At 49.3% G+C, this 21,759-nt stretch overlaps 1 protein-coding gene across 6 annotated transcripts; it reads left to right on the forward strand.

Annotated features, from left to right (window-relative positions):
- The first annotated feature begins 280 nt into the window (after window positions 1–280).
- On the forward strand, window positions 281–19,852 carry LOC1271741 (NADPH--cytochrome P450 reductase). 6 transcript variants are annotated; one of them, XM_061640475.1, is made up of 8 exons: window positions 281–461; window positions 14,232–14,504; window positions 14,599–14,791; window positions 14,907–15,056; window positions 17,019–17,143; window positions 17,232–18,327; window positions 18,409–18,566; window positions 18,663–19,852. In XM_061640475.1, the coding sequence occupies exons 2-8, from the start codon at window positions 14,332–14,334 to the stop codon at window positions 18,805–18,807; spliced, it is 2,040 nt and encodes a 679-aa protein (XP_061496459.1). In that variant the 5' UTR covers window positions 281–461; window positions 14,232–14,331; the 3' UTR covers window positions 18,808–19,852. The 6 variants fall into 6 exon arrangements, with proteins under 6 accessions (XP_061496459.1, XP_061496465.1, XP_061496473.1 ...); XM_061640481.1 differs by having other exon boundaries at window positions 329–568; XM_061640489.1 differs by lacking the exon at window positions 281–461 and adding an exon at window positions 11,355–12,036.
- The last annotated feature ends 1,907 nt before the right edge of the window (window positions 19,853–21,759 follow it).

Below are 21,759 nucleotides of genomic sequence, written 5' to 3' on the forward strand. Positions count from 1 at the left end.
CTGTGGTAGCGGTAATCGCTCATGCGGGCGTGCGTGCGTGCAGAATAATCAAAATTGTTTGATTCTGACGCATGCGTTTTCAAACTGTCACCCGCAGCGGGTGTCAAATTCCACACATTTTAAAAAAAAAAAGCACGTACGCACGCCCACAAGAGCGATTACCGCTACCTGAACGTGCGCATCATGCATTGCAAAAATCGGCATTTCTGGTCACTCTGGTGCTGCCTTCGCGCTGTTCGCGGCCGACCAGAACTGAACCCGGGCAAGGTAAACGCGTGAACACGAAGCGGCACAGCATAAAATTCCATTTCATAACAACATCGCCAACATATGGGCAAACCTCGGCTCGCCCTCGTCACTGGCTTTCATGTTGCGCATGAAACAAGCGGCAAAGTGAGTGAGAGAGACCCTGCCCGTCCTGCCTGTGCCTGTGCTGTGTTGCCGTTTGCTAGATTTCGGGGGTAAGTTTTTGGTGTGTGCAAGCGCGCGTTCGTTGCCTCTGTGTGTGGGTGTGTTTGTGTATGTGCACGTGCCAAGCTGTGTGTCAACAACACGCAAAGCTCAGAAGGTATGGAATTGTTTGTACATTTTCTAAAAACCATCCCCAAATCCGGGACCTCCAGGAAGTGGCGCTATGCTATGTGTTCCTAGTGGATTCCCTACTCACACGTGTGCTAATGTGTGCGTGCGTGACTGTGTGTGAGTGCATGGAACGGGATCAATTAATGCTGATGCTGGCGGGTTGCTTCCAGTATCTTCGATCGCTTTCCATGATCCCACCACCCCGAAAGCCCCCGATTTACGATCCCCGTGGTGCGAATGTGTGTGTGTGCATGAGTATTTCGTCAACTACAATCAACGCCGACCGTCGTGGGCCAATTGCTTAAAGTAACACTTACCTTTTATTGCCCTTTTCCTTATATACACACACACCACTCACACACACACACCTTCACCATTTTTTTTTCTATTTTATCGTCTTCTCCTTCTCCACCTTCGCAAAGGGGCCAACGGTTGGGCGATCCTTGAATTTCACAACCGCTGGGAACGATCGTCGTCCTTCGGCTTTTTATGGTTCGATTTGCTCTGGACGTTTCGGACGCTGTAGCAGAACCTTGGATGGTATTAATTTTCTTAATTACAAGGCTTTTACATCATTTTGTGCTTGTGCGTGTGTCTTTCAATTGCCAGAAGCCGTTGAACATTTTACTGCCCTGCAGATCTGGACACTTTCATCGCTAAGCTTTTGAGAGTTTTTCTTTCCAGCAGAGACGCTGACAGACGAACAAGAAAGTGTTGTCTGGCTATTGTTATTCATACTTTCTTTGGTTTGTTGATTTACCTTAAAGTATTTTTTTCAGTTTTCCAATGTTCTTTAAAACGCTGCATATAATTTATTTATTTCAATTTAATTATATTTTAATTTGCTACATGGCTTTCATCCCTTGGAGATTAGTTCAAACTACATTCTGAAGAATAGAAATAGTTTTCATTACCATAAAACCAATAAAAAAAAACGGAAACGACAATTTAAAGAAAGGTAGGAGAATACCAACGCAGCAAAACACAGGTGGATGAAGGATGAAAGTGACAGCGTTCAGTTGCGCCTTCACATTAGCGTGCCGTCTGCGTCTGTTGCGCTTTAAATTCACCCAATTCTTCTACATTCACGGCCGCCACCGAACGACGTCAGGGATCGCGTTTTTGTAGCCAAGCTCCTCACTAGGTAAAGTTTTGGGAATTTTTGCACCCCACCGGTACTTTCCGTTTTCGCACTAGACCGCGACATGCATGAGCTTGCAAAAGTGGTCGTCGTTGCTGCGTGTGGTGTAATTACCACGAGAGATAGGCTAGGCAACATGGGGCCGAGCCTTCGAAACCACGGGGACGACAACGACGACGACGACCTCGGAGTGCAATTGTGTCAATGTTGTTTCGATGGTATTGTCTGAGCCGATGAGTCACCAAGAGTCCGGGGAAATCCTCTGAGAGCAGCGTAGAGGAAAGGAGAAGATTATTTGGATCAACGTGCGGCATTGGCATACAGCTCGGCTGCCTCTCAATGATGATTCTTATCGCAATGCACCTTGCCCTACCAAGATGCTTGAAATCGCTGTGCTATTTTACTGCAGATATTGATGGCTAGTGAAGATATCGGGTATTCAGAAAAGTAGTCTTGGTAATTCCGCTCAAAAAGGATTTTAGAAACAATTTGAAGATTATCTGGGTAAAATGCGAGGCATGTTGACCTTCCGCTTGGGACTACTACGTGGTCATTCTTATCTATAATTCTTTCTTAGCCGAGATTTTCGTTATCTCTGGGAAGTTAGAGACAGAGATGCAATGACTAGTTGCCTGCATGCTGACTGATAACTAATGAAGCATGTAGTGTCGAGTATTGGAATACCCGTAGTTGTCTGGTTTCTGATTGTTTAGCCAATGTAAAGCATTGAACTTCTTGGAGAGCTATTCTTATCACCTTACACCTCTTCCGGAATTATCGTTATCGCTGGCTGGGCGGGTGACGCCGTCTTTGGCATGGCATGGCATGTTCGGCAAGGTCCCAACCCAAACCCAACCACCAGCACTCTTCCTGCACGCCAAAAGGAAACATGCCCAACAGGTTTTAATGAGCAAATGAGCGCCCTTACCCCCGCATGGCATGATGGCGACTCATTGATGAACTTTTTTAGGCCAACCGGTCATGTTCTATACGGTGCGCGCAACCAGATACTACTGTTGCGGCACTGTTGCACGAGGAACGGCGATTAACGGCTATTACATCAGCTGCTGCTACCCGTAAGTGGTGCGGCGATTTCTATCGAGAACTGCAAGCAAGCGATCTCCCCTCCCTCTTTCCTGGTAGTTTTGGTATGTTGCGATCTTGCGCGATCGGTCGGGAGACACGTTTGGAGACACAAGTCGCCCATGCTCCCTCGCTCTATCTTCTCCTTTTTTTCACTCTCACTGACATAGCTCCCCTCCCGCCAGTAGCAGCACAGCGGAGCACTTCTTGCATCATCTTGCAGCGCTGGCCGGTCGTCTATTGCCAGCTATCCTCCACTTCTCTGCCCTCACCATTCACCGGGTCTATTAGATTATGAAAGTGAAAGCAGCAGCAGCAGCAGCAGCAGTAGCGGTGGTAGTGGCGAATATCGGCGAGAGAATATCGGATACTGGGGCAATTCCGGACCATAGCTCCTGGCCAAACAGATCTCTCCACGCACACACACACACGCACACACATCTCCCTTGATGCGCCTCGCGTGCTTCGGTCGCACTAAAGCAGTTTAGCCTTGCTGGTCGGCGCCTTGCCGCGCCAGTGCGTGTCGGGGGTGGAGGGCACCGAAGCGAAAAGGCGAACGAAACGAGCCGCCCCGGTCAAATCGCGGGCTAACCTCGAACGCGCTGGTGCAATACTGCAACCTCGCGGACCTTGCAACAGCGTACGGTGTCTTATCGTGCCTCTCTGAAAGGGGTTTTCAGGGGGCCGGATATGGAGAAACCGCTAAAGGGGGGGCCTCCTGTGGTGTGCGCGCGCCGTTTTATTGGAGACAAATTCCGGACTCCGTGGCGTTGATTGTTATTTGTCTTTGTCGCAATATTGCACTTACTGTGTACTTCAAGGGGCAACCTGCAAAAGCACCAGCAGGTAGTGTTTGCGCAGTGTCATTTCCCGTCAGCGCAAAAATTGGCCAGTCATTGCGGTGCACGTGCAGTGTGCGCCGTGGGAGCGTCACGTAGGGTTGGGATTAGTGGTGTGCTCTCATGACTCCGATCCGATACAGGCTATTGTTAGTCCGATTCTGGCAAAATCGGAACCACTAGTTCCGCCGGAAGTCGATCAGAGTCATCCAGTGTCGCCCAGAGTCGGATTCATTTGGACTCGTCCGGAGTCGGTGTGAGTCGGCCGGGGTTGTCCAGAGTCATCTAGAATCGGTCAGAAAAGTCCGGAGTTGGGCTGTCTTTGGACGACTCTGTCTCTGGGTCGCACCGGACGATTCAGATCGACTCCGAGCGACTCCGGACGACTCGGGACGAATACGGACGAATCCGGATGACTCCGACTCTGGACGACGCTGCACGACTCTGGATGACTCCGGACGACTCCAAACGACTCCAAACGATTCCGGACGACTTCGACTACGGACGACTGCAGATAACTCCGGTCGACTCAAGATAACTTCGGACGACTATGGATGACTTCGGACGACTCCAAACGACTCAGGATGACTTCGGACAACTACGGATGTCTCCGAACCCGGACGACTCCGGACGTCTCCGGATGACTCCGGATCACTCAGGACGACACTGGACGACTCCAAGCCTCTCTGGATGACTCCGGATGACTCTGGACGACTCCGGATGACTCCGGACGACTCCAGATGACTCCGAACGACTCCGGATGACTCCGGATGACTCTGGATCACTCAGGAAGACACTGGACGACTCCAAGCCTCTCTGGATGACTCCGGATGACTCTGGACGACTCCGGATGACTCCGGACGACTCCGGATGACTCCGGATGACTCCGGATGACTCTGGAGACTCCGGATGACTCCGGACGACTCCGGATAACTCCGGATGACTCCGGACGACTCCGGATAACTCCAGATGAGTCTGGACGACTCCGGATGTCTCCGGACTCCAGATGACTCCGGATGACTCCGAACTCCAGATGACTCCGGACGACTCCGGGTGACTTTGATCTGGGCGACTCCAGATGACTCCGGACGACTCCAAACGACTAATAATGACTTCGGACAACTCCACATGGACCTACCTTTCGGAGTTGGTTCCGAAATCTTCGGAGTCGGATCGGAGTAGTCTCCGGAATTTTGCCAACTTTACCCATCACTAGCTCGGATGGCATTAGCGCTACTGCCGGCCCTGTTTGTGATCCGGCGGGCGATAAGAGATCCGGTTCCGTGTTAAGCTCCAAAACATGCTCCACTGCCCAAGTTGTGTCGAGCAGGTTGTAATGGCGCACGAGAAAATTTGCTACTTTGACGTACGCAGTTCAACCGAACATAAAAAGTAGCAAATATTTGATGGATCAGATTCGACGCAAAGGATGCTCTCTTCATTGTCACAATAAAAAAAACCCAGAAGAGAGATCCTCCAATGCTGCAGCATTTTTTGAGAATAAGAAGTAAAAAGTAATATCCACCCCAACACATTTACGTCACCAGCTTGCGGAGGAACGCTTTCGGGGGAGGTGGTTTGCAAAACCGCTGCCCCGAGCGTCAAACTCCAAAGGGAATACGGTTTGCTGCCACCACGGTCCAGTATGATGGTGCGTGACGTAACCTTTACGCCGCTGATCACCGTCCGCGTCCCCAAGTGTGGGGGAAACTCTCTTGCGAAAGCTGAACCGGGCCTCGATCCAGCGCCAGCCAGCCGCCTAATCACGCACACCCGAGAGGGACGATTTTCCTGCTGCGTGCTTGGCGGTTGGAGTGAAGTGTTCAGCCCTTCCAGCCGACCCGTTGGTGTGTGGACGCGAAGCATGCTAATCAGGGTTAGCTTTTTCGTTTTGCGGGTTCTCTGAAGAGACCACACAACCGGGGTTCGGGGTCGGCCGGGTTGAGCAAATTGAAAATTCTCGAATGCTAATCAATTGGACAATCGAACGCGGTTCGGCCGGGTATGCTTCGCTTTGATTTGTACAGGCCTTTCCTCGCCTCCTCCTGCTACACCGTTGCACCCCTCCATCCTTAGCAGCTCCATTTCCTACGGTGTAGTCCACGCTTTCGGCAGTGTTGTAGCGGTCTGCATATGCAATCGGCTGTCTTGTTCTGCAAGCCAAGCTTCTCTTCCCTTCCCTCCTTCCCCTTCCCTTTGCACTAGTAGTGTGCTGCAGTGCAATAAAATGCACCCCAGTTTCGCGCGCGCTGACCTCGACCATTTCCGTGCGGCAGCGGCAGTGTTTCCATGGGTCCAGATGAGCCGCCGCTGCTGGTGCCCGCTATCGCATCAGCTGTTGATGTGCCGCGTTCGGCGGGCTGGTTTAGGGTTTAGCTGGGCTGGTTTTTTTTTCGTCTGTTCGTTTGTTTATCTATGCCTTCTGGTAGGTTCGGTTCCGCGGGTTCCGCTTGCAATCGATTGCAATCCGTGAGCTTTGATGCGCGTAACATGTTGCGTTCGGCACGCATCTTCGAGAAGCAGTTTGTTTGACCTCGGCCTTCAGAAACACGTGGCCCATTGTCATGGCCATTTGCAAAAGTGTCACGAGCCGGACGACGAGCGTGTTGCGTGTCGAAATTGTTGAAATGTTTGTTTTTTTCGGGGGTTCGTCGTTTAACGCCATTAGCGTACAGCAAAAAGGGCTACGAGTCGCAGGCGTAATAGACGCTTAACGATGCCATCGCAATCTCAGAAAGAGGTTTAAACGATTTGTGTTTAAATACAAAACCAAAAAGAAAAAAATCCGAAGACGTAAACATGTCACCATGGTGCGAGGACCCGCGGCGGCGCAGCATTCGTAAATGATCTTTCGTTTTATTGCGTAGGCACAACTACACTCTCGAAGGTGCTACGCACGTCATTCAAGCCAGCGTCCAGTAGGGTACTGCAGGGATTTACCGATCCGACACCACTGCCGACTGTCAAGGAGTTTTCTGCCAGGGACGTTGTCGAGATGTTGGTCAGCCACTTCGGGGAAACCACTCTAGGACGCGTGCGTCGCTAATGCTGGGGGGGGGGGGGGGGGGGGGGAGAATGATGGGGATTTGAACGCATATTGTGAAATTTCGCCATCCGCAACGCAGCAACAAGTGCAACGCAACCTGGGCGCGCTCGGCCACCTGGGGCGAACGAACCCCGCAGTGGTCGTGTGTGCCCCGGCCGTGCGACCGGCGGTGGACTTTGCGCGATGCAGATTATCGGCCCAATTGTCGAGGCAGGCGAACCAAGCGACCGGAGCTCTTATCTGCTTCCTTGTCGCGCTCGGGAATCGAAGGTTTACAAACATTCTCCTACGGACTGTGTTTGTGCCCGTTGTTTGGGGCCGCACTGCATCATCCCGGTAATTGCTTCTCGTGTGCACGTGCGAAACGGTTGCACCGATCGCTAGCGTTGCCTCCGATTGCACCCTCCCAAGCGGGATTTGGATAAGATCTATTTCTAGACGGATCTGACCCGAAAGGTGTTGGCCGGTATTTGTCAATACGTCGCGTGTGTAGTACCGCACGGTCGGCTCGGCGACACCGATTGCAGTAGTGCACCACGCAGGAAGTGTGGGCCTGGGTAGAGATAAGGAGAGCGTGCAAACACAACAACAACAACAACAACAACAAAATACAGTGGCGCTTTCTTTTTTCCTCTTTTTCGCATGCAAACTCTTAATGCCATGCAACGGCGAGATCTTTAAATCGTTAATTTTGGGGTGTTGGGCATGATGGTGCAAAACGCTGGCCGCTGTGTTGCTGCGTGTGGTGTAATTGCTAGCCTTGCTAGTCTGTCGAGCGTGATCGAGCCTTCGAACTTGGGTTGGGTAAATGTTGTTTTCATTGGTTAGCTTAAAGCCAGCAAAAATTGAGAAAATATTGGGTATCGGTAGGAGACTCGCAGAAGCTTGAGGACAATTTTGAAGATGATTATTTGATTAATTGAAGGTGTTGGTGACTGCTACGGTACTTCTCGATACCTCTTATCTGTCTGCTTTAGCAGAGCTTCTGATAATCTCTGTGCCGTGTTGACTTTACTCAAAGTAGCGACGACACATGGAGATATTGAGCACTTTGGAAATTCCCCAGAACACAGAACCCAGCGTCGCCCAGTGTCTGGAAGTTTGCGGCATTGGATATCTTCGACACCTGCCCGATGTCCATCCAACCCTGCAGCTACGCAACATACTACGTGCTCTGAGCGCAGTACGTCAGCTGAGCCGTCAGCATTGAATTAATAAATACGCAAAATCAATACATCTGCTGACCTTGGGGTTCGTCGCTTGGGAGGTGTTACTTTGTCGTTTGCGGTGAACTCATGGGAGATGTACATTTCCTCAGCATTCGGCTGCAACGGTCGAATTTATTGACACACGAGACAACATTGTTTACACAGTGTCTCCCGCAGTAGGCGATGTGCGTCTTTGGAAACAAGTCACTCGGCAATTGGCATCACTTGGCGCCCTCCCTCACCACTCACACAGTACCGCTCCCCACTTGTCCAGTTTATCTTAAAACAAAGGTGCCAGAGTGTCCTCCTTCTCCATCGCAAACGTCAATGCCATAAATGGGAAACGGCAAAGTTTGTTGGCGTGTTCCTTCCCATCCCGAATGGATGACTAGCACAAAAATGTTTGGGGCGCACAGCTAACCAGCCCTGCGCAGCCTTGACACCGGACCTGATCGGTCAAATCATTCTCGAGGTGGGTGGGGTAGGGGTCGGGGAGCGCGGGGCGATGAGTTGGACTTCCTTAATTTATCGTGATACAGCTCGCAGCAGGCTGTACGCCATAGTACACACACGCGGCGCGGTATCTTATCAGCGAACGGCAACAAACACTGACGGATCGCTGGCTTCGCGAATGATAAGGTCAGGGCGGCCGTTTGCACACCTTCTCATTATTTCCCACCCCCCCCCTCCCCCTCTCACCTCTCCATCCCCCCCACTGCTCCTCACACTGTTGGGGCGTACTTGTGCTGCGTCATGGCTGAGAGTCGATGGAGTCGGCCCACACAAACACACTACACTCCGTTCGGCCAGTGTGGAAGATTTCAGCCATATCAGCCTGTAAAACCAGAGAGGGGTAGGGTAGCCGGCACACTCCAATGATTCACGTGGTCTCGCAAAACCCGCCGCTGGATAGGGCAAGGCCTTGGTCGATGTGATGATCCATTCGGTTGATCAATTTAATTCGTACGCGTGCTTGCGGTACAATTATGTGGGACGGTGATTCCCTCCCTGGTGGTACGGTGGTGGTGCAGGTTCACCCCCCCCCCCCCCACCCCCCATCCCTTCTTAATGGTACCGAAATAGTAATTTTGCTAAAGTATCGCTCCACGTGGCTCTACACACGGCGCTTAGTGGCGGGTACAGAGAGGCTCCACCATGGCAAAATGGGTACAGTGGGGCCAGATGCCCCATGCAATGGTTTTTAGTGTAGCCTCACGGTTTAAATACGCTTTTTTTCATTGGTTTAAGGATGCTGAACAATTGTCTGTAATGGGGGTATGTTTACTAATTGAATAAAACTGTTATATTTGTAGCACATAATGGTTACTTAGCAAAGATAGATTAATCAAAACACAAAGAAATGATTATCCCATAGAGATCAGTTCATAGGCTGGCTGTGCACGGAGCAAAATGGTCTAAATATTTGGTCTAGAAATGTTAATAACTGTTTGAATCGATAGTTCAAAATTCTCAAAAACAAGTACTGTAACCGATTGCAAATCGAAATAAGAATACAAAACGATTTTAAAATGTATCTTGAATTTAAAATGTTAGTACATAAATGGTGCAATCCAATATGCCGGAACGAAATTATCGAATGGGTACCAACCCGGATGAAATAATAAAAAGATTCTAAAAAGAAATAATCAAATTCATAAAAGAAACAAACACAATAATCTGAAACAGACAACACAAAAACAAATGCAAACGAACTCAAAGATAAGAATTAAATCGACGGACATAAACAACACGGACAAAAGTCAAAACAGAGCAGTATAGCTTTGAATATGCCTCTATAAAACATTCGTTTTTAGAGCATAACAGATTACACCCTGCTCCACAAAGATAAAGAAGAAGAAGCACCTGAAATTGACCCCCGTTTTCTATTGTAAGCTTCTTCTTCTTCTTTTTGATGTAAACGTCCTACGCGGAGATGGCGGCCTATAAAGCAGGCTTTCGAAACTTTAATTCAATGCCACCCACGCAGCCGGATATAGTCAAGTGCTTGCAACGATGGGGATGGGCCATTCTTCTAGGCTTGAACCCATGACGGGCATGTCATTGAGTCGTTGGGGTTAACGAGTGTACCACGGGACCGCCTCATTCTATTGCAAGCTAGGAAGCGCAAAAGTCAGCCCTCTCAATGGAACAACCGGGCTGTATCCGGGTTGCATCCGTTCGGGTTTTGCAGGGAGTGTTGTTCACCTGATTTCAAGCCTCCAAAGGCGGCTAGTAACGCTAGTCCTCAGTGGTACAATCATTGGTTAAAATGATTTAGCTCATAGAATTAGATAGAATTCGCTTGAAACGCCTAAAACAAAACATCCCCTGTCCAAGTAAAAGAGATATGTTTTGTTCGCTTTGCTAAGTTTGTTGATTGCTTTAATGCACCAAATAAGTTTGAAACAAACATTTTGAAACAAGTTTTTAGCTATAAAACTCGAACGTACGTGTTCGTAGTCTCTCCCAAAAAAGTTTTCGATTCCCCTATATCGGGTGTCCGTAAAGCTCCTCGTGCCCCTATCAACGGTTTCGTACGGACCCGGCGCGTAGCATGTTTCCTTTCCGCGTCGTGTGCAATGTAAACATGGTTTTCATCATTTCAAAAATTATCTTCTCGCTAGAACCGACGCATCAGTAGCAACATAGCAGACAAAAAAAAAACACACACACACACTAACAAACAAACAAAAAAACTTCCCCTGAAGTACTCATGGATTGGTTCGTTTGCGACGGAGCAGAGGGGGAGGGGGTGGGGGGTTGTGTCAAGAATCCAGCAGCACTAGAAATGCGAAATAAAAAGTGCACACATACACACGCGTGCAACAACTACTTCAAGGGAATGCCCACATTCAACCCTCCACAACCAACCCCCCCACCCCTTAGCGAGAGCATACCTTGGGGATGTGCCTTTATGTGTGTGTGAGTTTTCCTGCATTTTGTTTCCCCCTGATCGTGTTTCGCACTTGATTTTGCGTGCGCCACCCCCCCCCCCCCTCCCCCCATTCCACCCCATCGTTGCGCGCGTATTATTTGTTCGGTGCAAATCGGTCTGATGTCTAGTACGTTCGATAGGCGGATTTTAAACGTGGGTGCGCCAGGGGGGGAAGTGGTAGCTTGGGGCACTGCTCCCCCACACCTCCTCCCCCCCCTCCCCTCCTACCCCTGCTCGCTCGGTCGGATTGCACGCGGTGTGGCATGGACGCATGTTAATCATTGTAGCGCAGCACGACCGGTGGTGGCGCGCGCGCACCCGTGCAACACCAACCCCCCCCCCCCCCTCTCCCTCCCCCCCTTCACAGAAAGAAGGAAAGAAACGCACTAGAAGCAGAAACGAAGCGAAACCAACAACCCTCCCTTGCTGAGCGGTGGCAACCAGGTGGGGATGAATAGGGGTGGTCGAAAGGGGGTGAATCTCTCTCCAGCACCGAACGGTGCCGATGGTGACGCGACGCGGCCCGCTGGTTAGTACGCTTCGAGTGTTCAACGATATCGGCCACAGCAGCAACGCGGAGCGGACGACGACACACGCGGTGCCCCCGTTCTGTGTGTAGCCAAAGTGTACGCCCAAGCGCAAACGCGCCGCAAACAGTCGAACGGCAGCAGCAGCAGCAGCAGCACACACACACACACGCGCGCGCAAGGAGTGTGTGTGTAGAGCGGCGATCGAGCGAGAGAGCGAGAGCCACCCGGTCATCTTGGCGAGCGCAGGCAGGCAGTGTGGTTTTGTGACCGAAACGACGCGCTTTTGCAAGGTAGTCCCGAATTGACCACCGAATATCGCGTCCCCAAGATCCAAGTACGGGGAGGGGGGGGGGCGGTTTAAGGGATAGTTGGTTGGGTTTGGGGGAGGCGGGGTCGGAGAGCTGTCCCATCCCTGAGGATGATTGTGTGTAAACAAGGCGAATCTAAAGTGATAATGTGCGTCTCGGCTGCTGTTTCTTCAGTGTGACTGTTTGTGTGTGACTGTTTCTGTGCATATGTGTGTGTGTGTGGTGGTGGTGATGATGATGTGATCTGTAATCTTCCGCGGCGCACTTTCGGCGATCAACGCACAACCGCGGGTCGGCGGCACAAGGGAAGAGGAGTGACACGCCGTCCCAACACGGCGGCGCAACAGATTGTTCTCGAGAAGGGGCACGTACACACACAACCTGTACAATAGCAAAGGGACGGGCCGGGGACAGGCGGGGCGCGACCTCTTGCCCGCGCAACAGAATTACGCACGATACACGCACGGTGCGCGCTAATCGTTGCAACAAGGGAGGAGAGGGGGGGGGGGGGGAGTGTGTGTAGAGGGGCACCGGTGTGACGTCAGACTTGCCTGACGGCCTGGCACCGAAACCGTTGGTCACCGATTTGCAAGTGTCAAAGGTTTTGGAGCACGCAAATCGTCGCTTGGAGAAGGCATGGAGCGGGGGGACCTAAGCTTGGACAGTGGAGTACAGTATAGGGGGGATGATTTGCACTTTTGACTGATGACGATAGCCAACTCGCCATAACATCTTCAATGCATGAACCTCTCCATCCCTCCCCCTACTGCTTTCCCCCCCCCCCCCCCACAATGGTCCGCATGCGAAGTTCTCCATGGTTCGAGATGTTTGAGGCGAAGGGGACCACGACGAAGTTGGCGTTGTGGTTGTGGAAGCCGTTTCTTGCGCCACATGTGGGGAAAAGCAGTAATTTGAATTTCGGTGAAGAAGCGGCCGCCGCCACCATGCCAAGGGTGACGTTTCCGGATCTCCAAACATTGGGGGAGTGGGGTAGAGGCCGTCGTGACGTGAATCCATGTTGGAAACGACGAACCTGCCGCGGTTACCTAAAAGTACCCGAAGTTCTCGGTAGTCGCGCCCCGACACAAGGCTAGCGAAACGGACTTCTCCCCTCCGCTCCAATTTCGGCACAACTTTCGGAGTGTGTGTGTGTGTATGTGTTTTGTGCTTTTTTTTGGTGCTCAGTGGTAAAGTCATTCAATTTTGGCAAAGGTCGAAATAATTTGTGAGACTCAGCAATCTCTCTCTCTGTCTCCAGATAGAGCGATAGAGATCACAGCACATGGTGACTCCCCAGAGAGACTAACTCAAACGTGTTGCGCCGCTCAGGAGCGCTCTAATCCGGCGCGGGGCTGCTCGAAAGAAAGAAGAAAAAAAAAACACAGAACACAAGCATAGGCCGAAAAGAAATGCTACACGTCGGCAATAATGGACGCGCGGGTCCCTCCACTCTCACTATCAACCGAGCCGCAACCGACCGACCGAAAAAGCATTGGTTTGCTGGCGTGGTTCTCCTCGCGGCGGTTCTTCAACCGTGCTACGTGGAGGAAAGGTGGCACAAAAAGCAGGGGGAATAAACACAAAACCAAAGCCAAAAGAAAAACCCCATTCAATCAAAATACAATTATGCTCCATCAACAACTGCCAACCCGCTGCCCCAGGTTCCCGCACTTGTGTGCAGAGTGTACAGCAAGTCGCGATGGTTGAGCAAGCGATATTTGCAAGAGCAAGGCTGTGTGGTTGCTTTTCGGCCTTCTCTTCGAAACCCAAAACCTCCAAGTTTTTTTGTGTTTTGTGCACTGGTTTTGTTTGCTGCTAACGGGAGGGCAGAGAAATCGAATGTCTGCCACAGACAAAATCGGTTCAGACAAGCTGGAAGTTGAAACACGCTGAAATTGAGGAACGGGGATGGAGTTCATCAAACTTGAACGCTTCGTGTAGTGTTCTGTAGAGTTGTCCCGCAGGCATTGCAGGATGTGAGATACCTGAGTTATGGATCTCCAAGGAGAGTCCTCTCGAAGCTCTAGAAGTGAAGAAGTTGGGGAAATTGTGTGAGGGATTATAAGATTGGATCCTTCTTTTTTTCCAAAATTCCTATCTTCATAAGTCTTCCGTTCTCTATGGCTTCTCGGCATGGAGTCTAGACGAATGTACTTCTTTGAACTATTATAGCTCATTCCTCAATTTCTCTGTTGCATTTCCGAAATAGAAGGACGGGGATGGAGTTCATGAAACTTGAACGCTTCGTGTAGTGCTCTGTAGAGGTGTCCCGCAGGCATTGCAGGATGTGATACCTGTGCTATGGATCTCCAAGGAGAGTACTCTACAAGCTCTAGAAGTGAAGATGTTGGGGAAATTGTCTGAGAGATTATTACAATGGATCCTACTTTTTATCAAAATTCCTATCACCAAAAATCCTGCGTTATCTGTGGTGTATCGTCAATGAGTCCAGAAAATCGTACTTCTTGGAACTATTCTAGCTCATACCTTAATGTCTCTGTTGCATCTCTGTACTAACGTCACGCCGTATTTCCCTGTTTATTTGCCCTCTCCAAACAGCTGTCTGCTATCCCATCGTGTGCTTAGACGCGGACTAGGCGGGAACGAACTGTGCTAGGAACGACCCATTCAACAACAGCAACAAAAAAAAAATCAAAAGATGGACGCCCAGACAGAAACGGAAGTGCCCGCGGGAAGCGTGAGCGACGAACCGTTCCTCGGCCCGCTTGACATCGTCCTGCTCGTCAGTCTGCTGGCCGGCACTGCCTGGTATCTGCTCAAGGGCAAGAAAAAGGAAAGCCAAGCTAGTCAGTTTAAATCCTACTCGATCCAGTAAGTGTTCCATCGGGCGACATTGGTGGGGAACGAAAAAAAAAAGTGAACCTGTCTTATCTTGTCCCTCTCCTCTCTTACCCTTAACCCGCAGGCCGACGACGGTGAACACGATGACGATGGTGGAGAACTCGTTCATCAAGAAGCTACAGTCCTCGGGCCGCCGGCTCGTAGTGTTTTACGGTTCCCAAACAGGCACGGCAGAGGAATTTGCCGGTCGCCTGGCGAAGGAAGGAATCCGCTACCAAATGAAGGGCATGGTCGCCGACCCAGAGGAGTGCAATATGGTAGGGTGGTGTGCCTTGGCAGTAGCCAAAACCTCCTGCGCCCATTTTGGATGCTTTTTTAACCGCACCGTGTACCGTTTTTGTGTTTCTTTTAATCTCGCCTTTTCTGCTACAGGAAGAGCTGCTGATGCTGAAGGACATCGACAAATCGTTGGCCGTGTTTTGCTTAGCGACGTACGGCGAGGGCGACCCGACGGACAACTGCATGGAGTTCTACGACTGGATTCAAAACAACGATCTAGATATGACCGGTTTGAATTACGCGGTAAGTGTTGTGCCGGGGCACGTTTGACCCTGTTAGGGGCGATGCAAAAAAAGTACAAACATTGGGGGAGCATCATATTCCCTGGCCTTGGAGCTGCTGACGACGTACGTGGGTCCAATGTCTTTGATATATGTTGGGAGGTTCATGCAGTTGACTTAACAATTTTCACATACCGGTTTAATTCTTTGGTGACTTTGGTCCTTGGGAACTCTTTCGCCACTGGCCTTGCTAATCGACTTTGTAATTTTCGAAAGCTGTCTGCCTAAAACAATTTCTGAAGATATTGAGATACCATCCTATTATGTGATGATTACTGTTTTTGTTCAATCCGAGATATTCTTTTTACTACAATCATCAACTCGCAGGACTTTACAACAAGCCCGGCATGGGTTCAAGCCCCGGATGGACCGTGTCTCCATAATTTGGACTGACTATCTATCCGGCTATGCGTAATCAGTAAGTCACTGGAAGCCAGTCAAGCCCACTAGTGGTACAGGCAGGCTTTGACCGACTACGCTTTTGTTGTGCTCGGAAGAAGAAGAAGAAGAATTTTAACTAATTTTAAAAATACAATCATCATCCGATATACTCTATCGTACCAGAAAGAGAGATTTTGAATTAAATATTTTTATTGTTAAACAGGTATCTTTTGCACAAATTCAATGAAACATGCTTTTTGAAGATGATTGAAATTCAAAAAGAGCATAACATGTTTCGAAAATATTAAATTATTTTCAAAAAAACGCGCCTATATCGAGCATCGCGTACTCCATATAATTGCTGTAGATATTTTTTTTTGCTAAATTCAATTGTTTGTTTTCTGGTTTGACCGACCATTTAAAATTCTTACATTCAAGAAATGAGGTCTATAATGTCAATGTTTTAAATATCAACGATGTTAAGTGCTTTTAAAAATATATTCTTCGCCGTGATCTTAAATTATCAACAAACAACAAATCATATATTTGAAAAAAAAAAAAAAACGATTCATAGATTTTTCTAGGCTCATCGAAGTGGGATCTGTGATAGCATATGAAATCAAGGATTGTTTTTAGTTGACGCATTTCTGCAGTTTCTGTTGATGTTTCACGTTTTCATTGACGAAAAAAAAAGATAATTACGCATTTACAATTCGTCAATGCTGCTCCAGAATTGATGATCCAATTCTGCTCTGTCCTCTCTCTTTCTCCTACTCTCTGTTTCTCTCTTTCTTTCCACCTTGCATCCCTGTAACCCTTTTGGTCGGTTACGCACCGTCATCGTGTGCGTTGCGCAACAGTTTGAAACTGCTCGAATTCGGGCAGCTCCCCGGTTCGAGCTGCGGCGTTTGACAGCTTTTGCCCTTGCGGGTTTGCCAGTGTCAGTTGCGAAACGCGTGTTGTGTTTTCTTTCCGTCAATCGGCCAGAGAGTGAGGGAAGAAAAACAGCCAGTCTATCCGTAGGGCCCGCAGCAGTGTGTTGTGTGTCAAGCGCGGGGAAGATGCAATTGAACAGGACGTTAAGTTTGCTGCCAAAGTAAGAGCTGCACGCGGGGTGCCGGTGTGTGTAGTGTTTCGCTCGCTCGGAGAAGCTGAGGGGGCAAAGGTGGACTTTACACACAAAACCTCCCCTCCGCACGCGAGATGAGTGTGCTGGCGGGCGGTGCGCGACAGAGCTGCTCGCGGCTAATCGCGCTCAACAGTATTCACCAGCAGTACCTTGCGCCGATCGTAGTGCAATGTTTGCCCCGCATACAGCAGCTGCTGCTGGACCACCGTGGCAAGTTTCGGAGGAAATACCTGCAGGTACTGTTGCTGGCACGGCCTGCATTTGTCCCTCTCGATGCAGGCGACTGCGGTTGTTACGTAACGGCAGTGTACGGGGCGGGGAGCGGTGTTGAAGTTTGGGATGCTTTGGGCTGATCGTTTCATTAATGCTCTTGTTTTGGTTCTATTCTTCTTCTTCTTCTTCTTCTTCTTGTAGGTGTTTGGCCTTGGCAACAAAACGTACGAGCACTACAACAAGGTCGGCATCTACGTGGACAAGCGTCTCGAGGAGCTCGGTGCGAACAGAGTGTTTGAGCTCGGTCTGGGTGACGATGATGCCAAGTAAGTAATCCCCTATTCCCTCACCCCCCCCCCCCCCACCCCTTTTTGCATGCTAACGGTCCGGTCTCGCTTGTCCCCGCTTCCCCAGCATCGAGGACTACTTCATCACGTGGAAGGAAAAGTTTTGGCCCACGGTTTGCGACTACTTCGGCATCGAGAGCACGGGCGAGGATGTGCTGATGCGGCAGTACCGCCTGCTGGAGCAGCCGGACGTGAGCGCGGACCGCATCTACACCGGCGAGGTGGCCCGGCTCCATTCGCTCCAGACGCAGCGGCCACCGTTCGACGCGAAGAACCCGTTCCTCGCCCCGATCAAGGTGAACCGGGAGCTGCACAAGGCGGGCGGCCGGTCCTGCATGCACGTCGAGTTCGACATCGAGGGCTCGAAGATGCGGTACGAGGCGGGCGACCATCTCGCGATGTACCCGGTGAACGATCGCGATCTGGTCGAGCGGCTCGGCCGGCTGTGCAATGCCGAGCTCGATACGGTCTTCTCGCTCATCAACACCGACACGGACAGCAGCAAGAAGCATCCGTTCCCGTGCCCCACCACCTACCGGACCGCGCTCACCCACTATCTGGAGATAACGGCGCTGCCGCGCACCCACATCCTGAAGGAGCTGGCCGAGTACTGCGGCGAGGAGAAGGACAAGGAGTTCCTGCGCTTCATCTCGTCGACCGCGCCCGACGGCAAGGCGAAGTACCAGGAGTGGGTGCAGGACAGCTGCCGCAACATCGTGCACGTGCTCGAGGACATCCCGTCCTGCCATCCGCCGATCGATCACGTGTGCGAGCTGCTGCCCCGGCTGCAGCCCCGCTACTACTCGATCTCCTCCTCGTCCAAGCTGCACCCGACGACGGTGCACGTGACCGCGGTGCTGGTGAAGTACGAGACGAAGACGGGCCGGCTGAACAAGGGCGTCGCGACGACCTTCCTCGCGGAGAAGCACCCGAACGATGGGGAGCCGGCACCGCGCGTACCAATCTTCATCCGCAAGAGCCAGTTCCGGTTGCCGCCCAAGCCGGAAACGCCCGTGATCATGGTGGGGCCCGGCACCGGGCTGGCACCGTTCCGGGGCTTCATCCAGGAGCGGGACCACTGCAAGCAGGAGGGCAAGGAGATTGGCCAGACGACGCTGTACTTTGGCTGCCGCAAGCGCTCCGAGGACTACATCTACGAGGATGTACGTACAAACACCGGGACTTTGGGATTGCGTCCAAGGAGCAGCTTGAGTTGATTTTTTTTTCTCCTATCATTTCCGCAGGAACTGGAAGACTACTCCAAGCGCGGCATCATCAACCTTCGCGTTGCGTTCTCGCGCGACCAGGAGAAGAAGGTGTACGTGACGCACCTGCTCGAGCAGGACTCGGACCTCATATGGAGCGTGATCGGCGAGAACAAGGGACACTTTTACATCTGCGGGTAAGTTGCTCGGCGGAATAAAAAAAAAGGTTAGATCCTCCTTTATTCACCGGCCGGTTGTTTTTTCTCTCTTTCTCTCTCTCTCTCTCCTTACAGTGATGCGAAAAATATGGCCACCGATGTGCGAAACATTCTGCTGAAGGTCATCCGCTCAAAGGGTGGGCTCAGCGAAACCGAGGCCCAGCAGTACATCAAAAAGATGGAAGCCCAAAAACGATACTCGGCGGACGTGTGGAGCTAATCGCTGCGCTCCTCGCCTCCCCCTCGATCGTCAGCATCATCATCACCCTTAGCAACAACGCCACCACCGCCTGCCGCCCGCTCTGCCAGTGTGCCAACAATCGGCAACATCCGTTTTTTTTTTGGTTTTGTTTTTAAGTCTTCATGTGCGTGTGTGTGTGTGTGTGTGTGTCTTTTTGGTTTCGTTCTTTGCTGCCACCAGCATACCAAAATGTGTTGCAAAGCATGCGGTTTCTCCTTACCCGGCACGTGTCGTGTAGGGAGGAAGACACACAGAGAAAGGCCTTTTCCTTCAATGCGCATCGAGCTCATTAGAATCGTGTAATTGTAAAACGACTTAACACGCCGATACCACACCACGCACACACGTCGTTGGATTAGTTTCAATTTTTCTTTCTTTCTTCCCTTTGAGTCTACCCTGTCTCTGTGTGGCTATCTTTCAAATTAAACGATCGGGGTAAGGTGCTTGGGTTGTGGGAGATAGATTACTCTACAGGGGTGTGCCGTTGTTTCGCGCGTGCGTGTGTGTATGTAGGAGGGTGCTTAGAGAGCAAGGCATCAAGCAGCGGACACCACCGCACTATTTCGGTCGCGCTGTGCAGGCTCGGTATTTTATACGCGAAGCACAGAGGGAAAAGGGTTAGTGAAATCGTTTGCAAACACTCGACAACACAGAGAGGCCGAATAGAAAGAGAAAGAGAGAGAGAGAGAGAGAGAGAGGCAGTGTGTATCTGTCTAACCAGTTAGTTAGGTTGCTTGTGAAGGACGGGGAGGGAAAATAGAAACAAATATTTTTTTTTTAATCATTATTATATATTCATATACAACACTCACACACACAGGACACACTACAAACTGCATCCGTACTCGCGCATCCGAACGCGCAGAACGCGGAACGGGACGGGTCGGATATGAAACGGAACAAAACTGATTCGGGATTTTCCCCGAAGCAATCATAGATGGACGGGGGAAAAAGGGCCAACCGTTGTTCTTATAGCGAAAATGCAATACAATAAATAAAAAAAAAAACGATTAATATGAAAAATGTGCCCCTCACTGCCTTTCTGCCTTTCTGGCTGGTTTTAAGACTTTTGCTCAGTCAAAATAAAGCTTGACTATTTTGCTTTTTTAACAGTGACGGGCATAAAAAACTGTCCACTGCTTACAATTTTACATTTCATCCAGTTTTTCGTGTTCAAAAGAAGTTATCGTACTGCTTTATCTTTTTTTTTTAATATTATTTGTTACATGCTTATGCATGAGCAGTACCAAACCATGATAACAATGAAAAGGTTGCTCTAAAAAAAAATGATAACAAAACAAAAAAATTTGACAAAATGAATAAATTAATCACTATAGGGAAATATTTTTTTGCAAAACAAAAATAATATCAATTTAATAATGTAGATGCATCCCTCTGGCTTTTTGGACTGGTTGCAGGCTTTTTAGCATATTTTTCTTTTAGGTTTTTTTAAATGGTTTATTCAATTCTGCATCCAGTTCTTCACAGATATTATCCAGGGATTACATCGTCACAGTGATTTTGTCCAAATATGGGTACATTATTTTTTTCCTGAAAGCAAACTTCTCTCTTTTACCATCGTTCGGTACTGCACATTCATAAGCATATAGCAAATAATGTAAAAAAAATAGTCATTAACATAGTTTTTTTTTTGCAAAAAAAAGGAACAAATGCAACACTGCAAGCAATGTGTACTTTATTGTGTGCGGTTACTGTATTTAATTTTCTGCTTTAATTAATTTCATTTAAAGGTTTAATCATTTGTTTCGACAGTCTAAAGTACATAAAATTATTTAAACCCTTCCAAGACGACATCAAAAACGTGTCCTGTATTACAATCGTAGTTAGAGAAAAGGCGACAGCTCTGCGCGTTTTGTGTAGTGTTGGGTAAATCTGATTCAGATTCATGAATCTGAATGAATCTTTAAAATGATTCAATGAATCTGGATCTCAGTTGCAAAGATACATGAAGGTCCAAGATTCGAGAATACCAAAGATCCATGAATACATTTTCATCACGATTCATCTCGTAAGATTCGTGAATTTCAAATGATTCATTTTTCTCGAAAGATTCTCGAATCTCTAGGGAGTCATACATCCCCAAGATTCATAGAGCATGAGCATCTCATTATTCTTCTTATTGGCGTAACAACCTACGTGGTCATGCCAGCTTATGCAGGCCCGACATTTCTTAGCAAGTACCACGTCGCCGGATAGTTTGTTTTGCTCCGTGGTGACGGTCCATGCGAGGCTTGAACCCACGACGGGCATGTTTTTAGGTGGGATCGTGCAAATTCAATATTTTGAAAATCATACATCTCTAATGTATCATGATTCCCTTGGAGAATGAGAAATCTTTCAAAAATCATGAATCCTAAGAGATTCATGAATCTTTGAAGAGTCAATTCGAATCACTCATCACTGAAGATTAATATGAATGAATCTCAACAAAAAAATGATGAAATCTAACACTAGTTTTGTGACATGAGAAACGGTTTTTATTTTAACCAAAGTATGACTTTTCATATACATCATCCCTTTTCCGTAGCTTTTGAATTACGAACAATTACTACAACCTAGTGATGGGAAAATTGAAGTGTTCGTCGGAATCATTTCCGGCTAGCTCCGAAGTTTTCTGTATAGTAGGACCGGAATCAGTTTCCGGAATCGGAATCGGCTCCGAAATCAGACTCGGCTTCGGAATCGGAGTCGGTTTCGGCATCTCCATAAGAATAGGCGTTTGGGTCTAATGATGATACGTATTGATAGCCGCAAAGAATCAAAATTTACTTGTAAACGAGCTTTTCTCATGGAGATTTTCGGACTGACTCACTTCTGAAACTTTTTATTTCGCTTCAAGAACTGGTTCTCATTCTGGAGCTTATTAAATTTCTGGAGACAATCTTGATTCGGTTACCGGAGCAAATTGCG

Source organism: Anopheles gambiae, chromosome X, assembly GCF_943734735.2.
Source record: "Anopheles gambiae chromosome X, idAnoGambNW_F1_1, whole genome shotgun sequence".
Taxonomy (NCBI): domain Eukaryota; kingdom Metazoa; phylum Arthropoda; class Insecta; order Diptera; family Culicidae; genus Anopheles; species Anopheles gambiae.

Coding starts and splice junctions, on each gene's coding strand:
- LOC1271741 (XM_061640475.1), top strand. CDS start 14,332: ATGGACGCCCAGACAGAAACGGAAGTGCCCGCGGGAAGCGTGAGCGAC. Junction 14,792..14,906: donor ACCCAGAGGAGTGCAATATG/GTAGGGTGGTGT, acceptor TTTCTGCTACAG/GAAGAGCTGCTGATGCTGAA. Junction 17,144..17,231: donor CTGGGTGACGATGATGCCAA/GTAAGTAATCCC, acceptor CCGCTTCCCCAG/CATCGAGGACTACTTCATCA.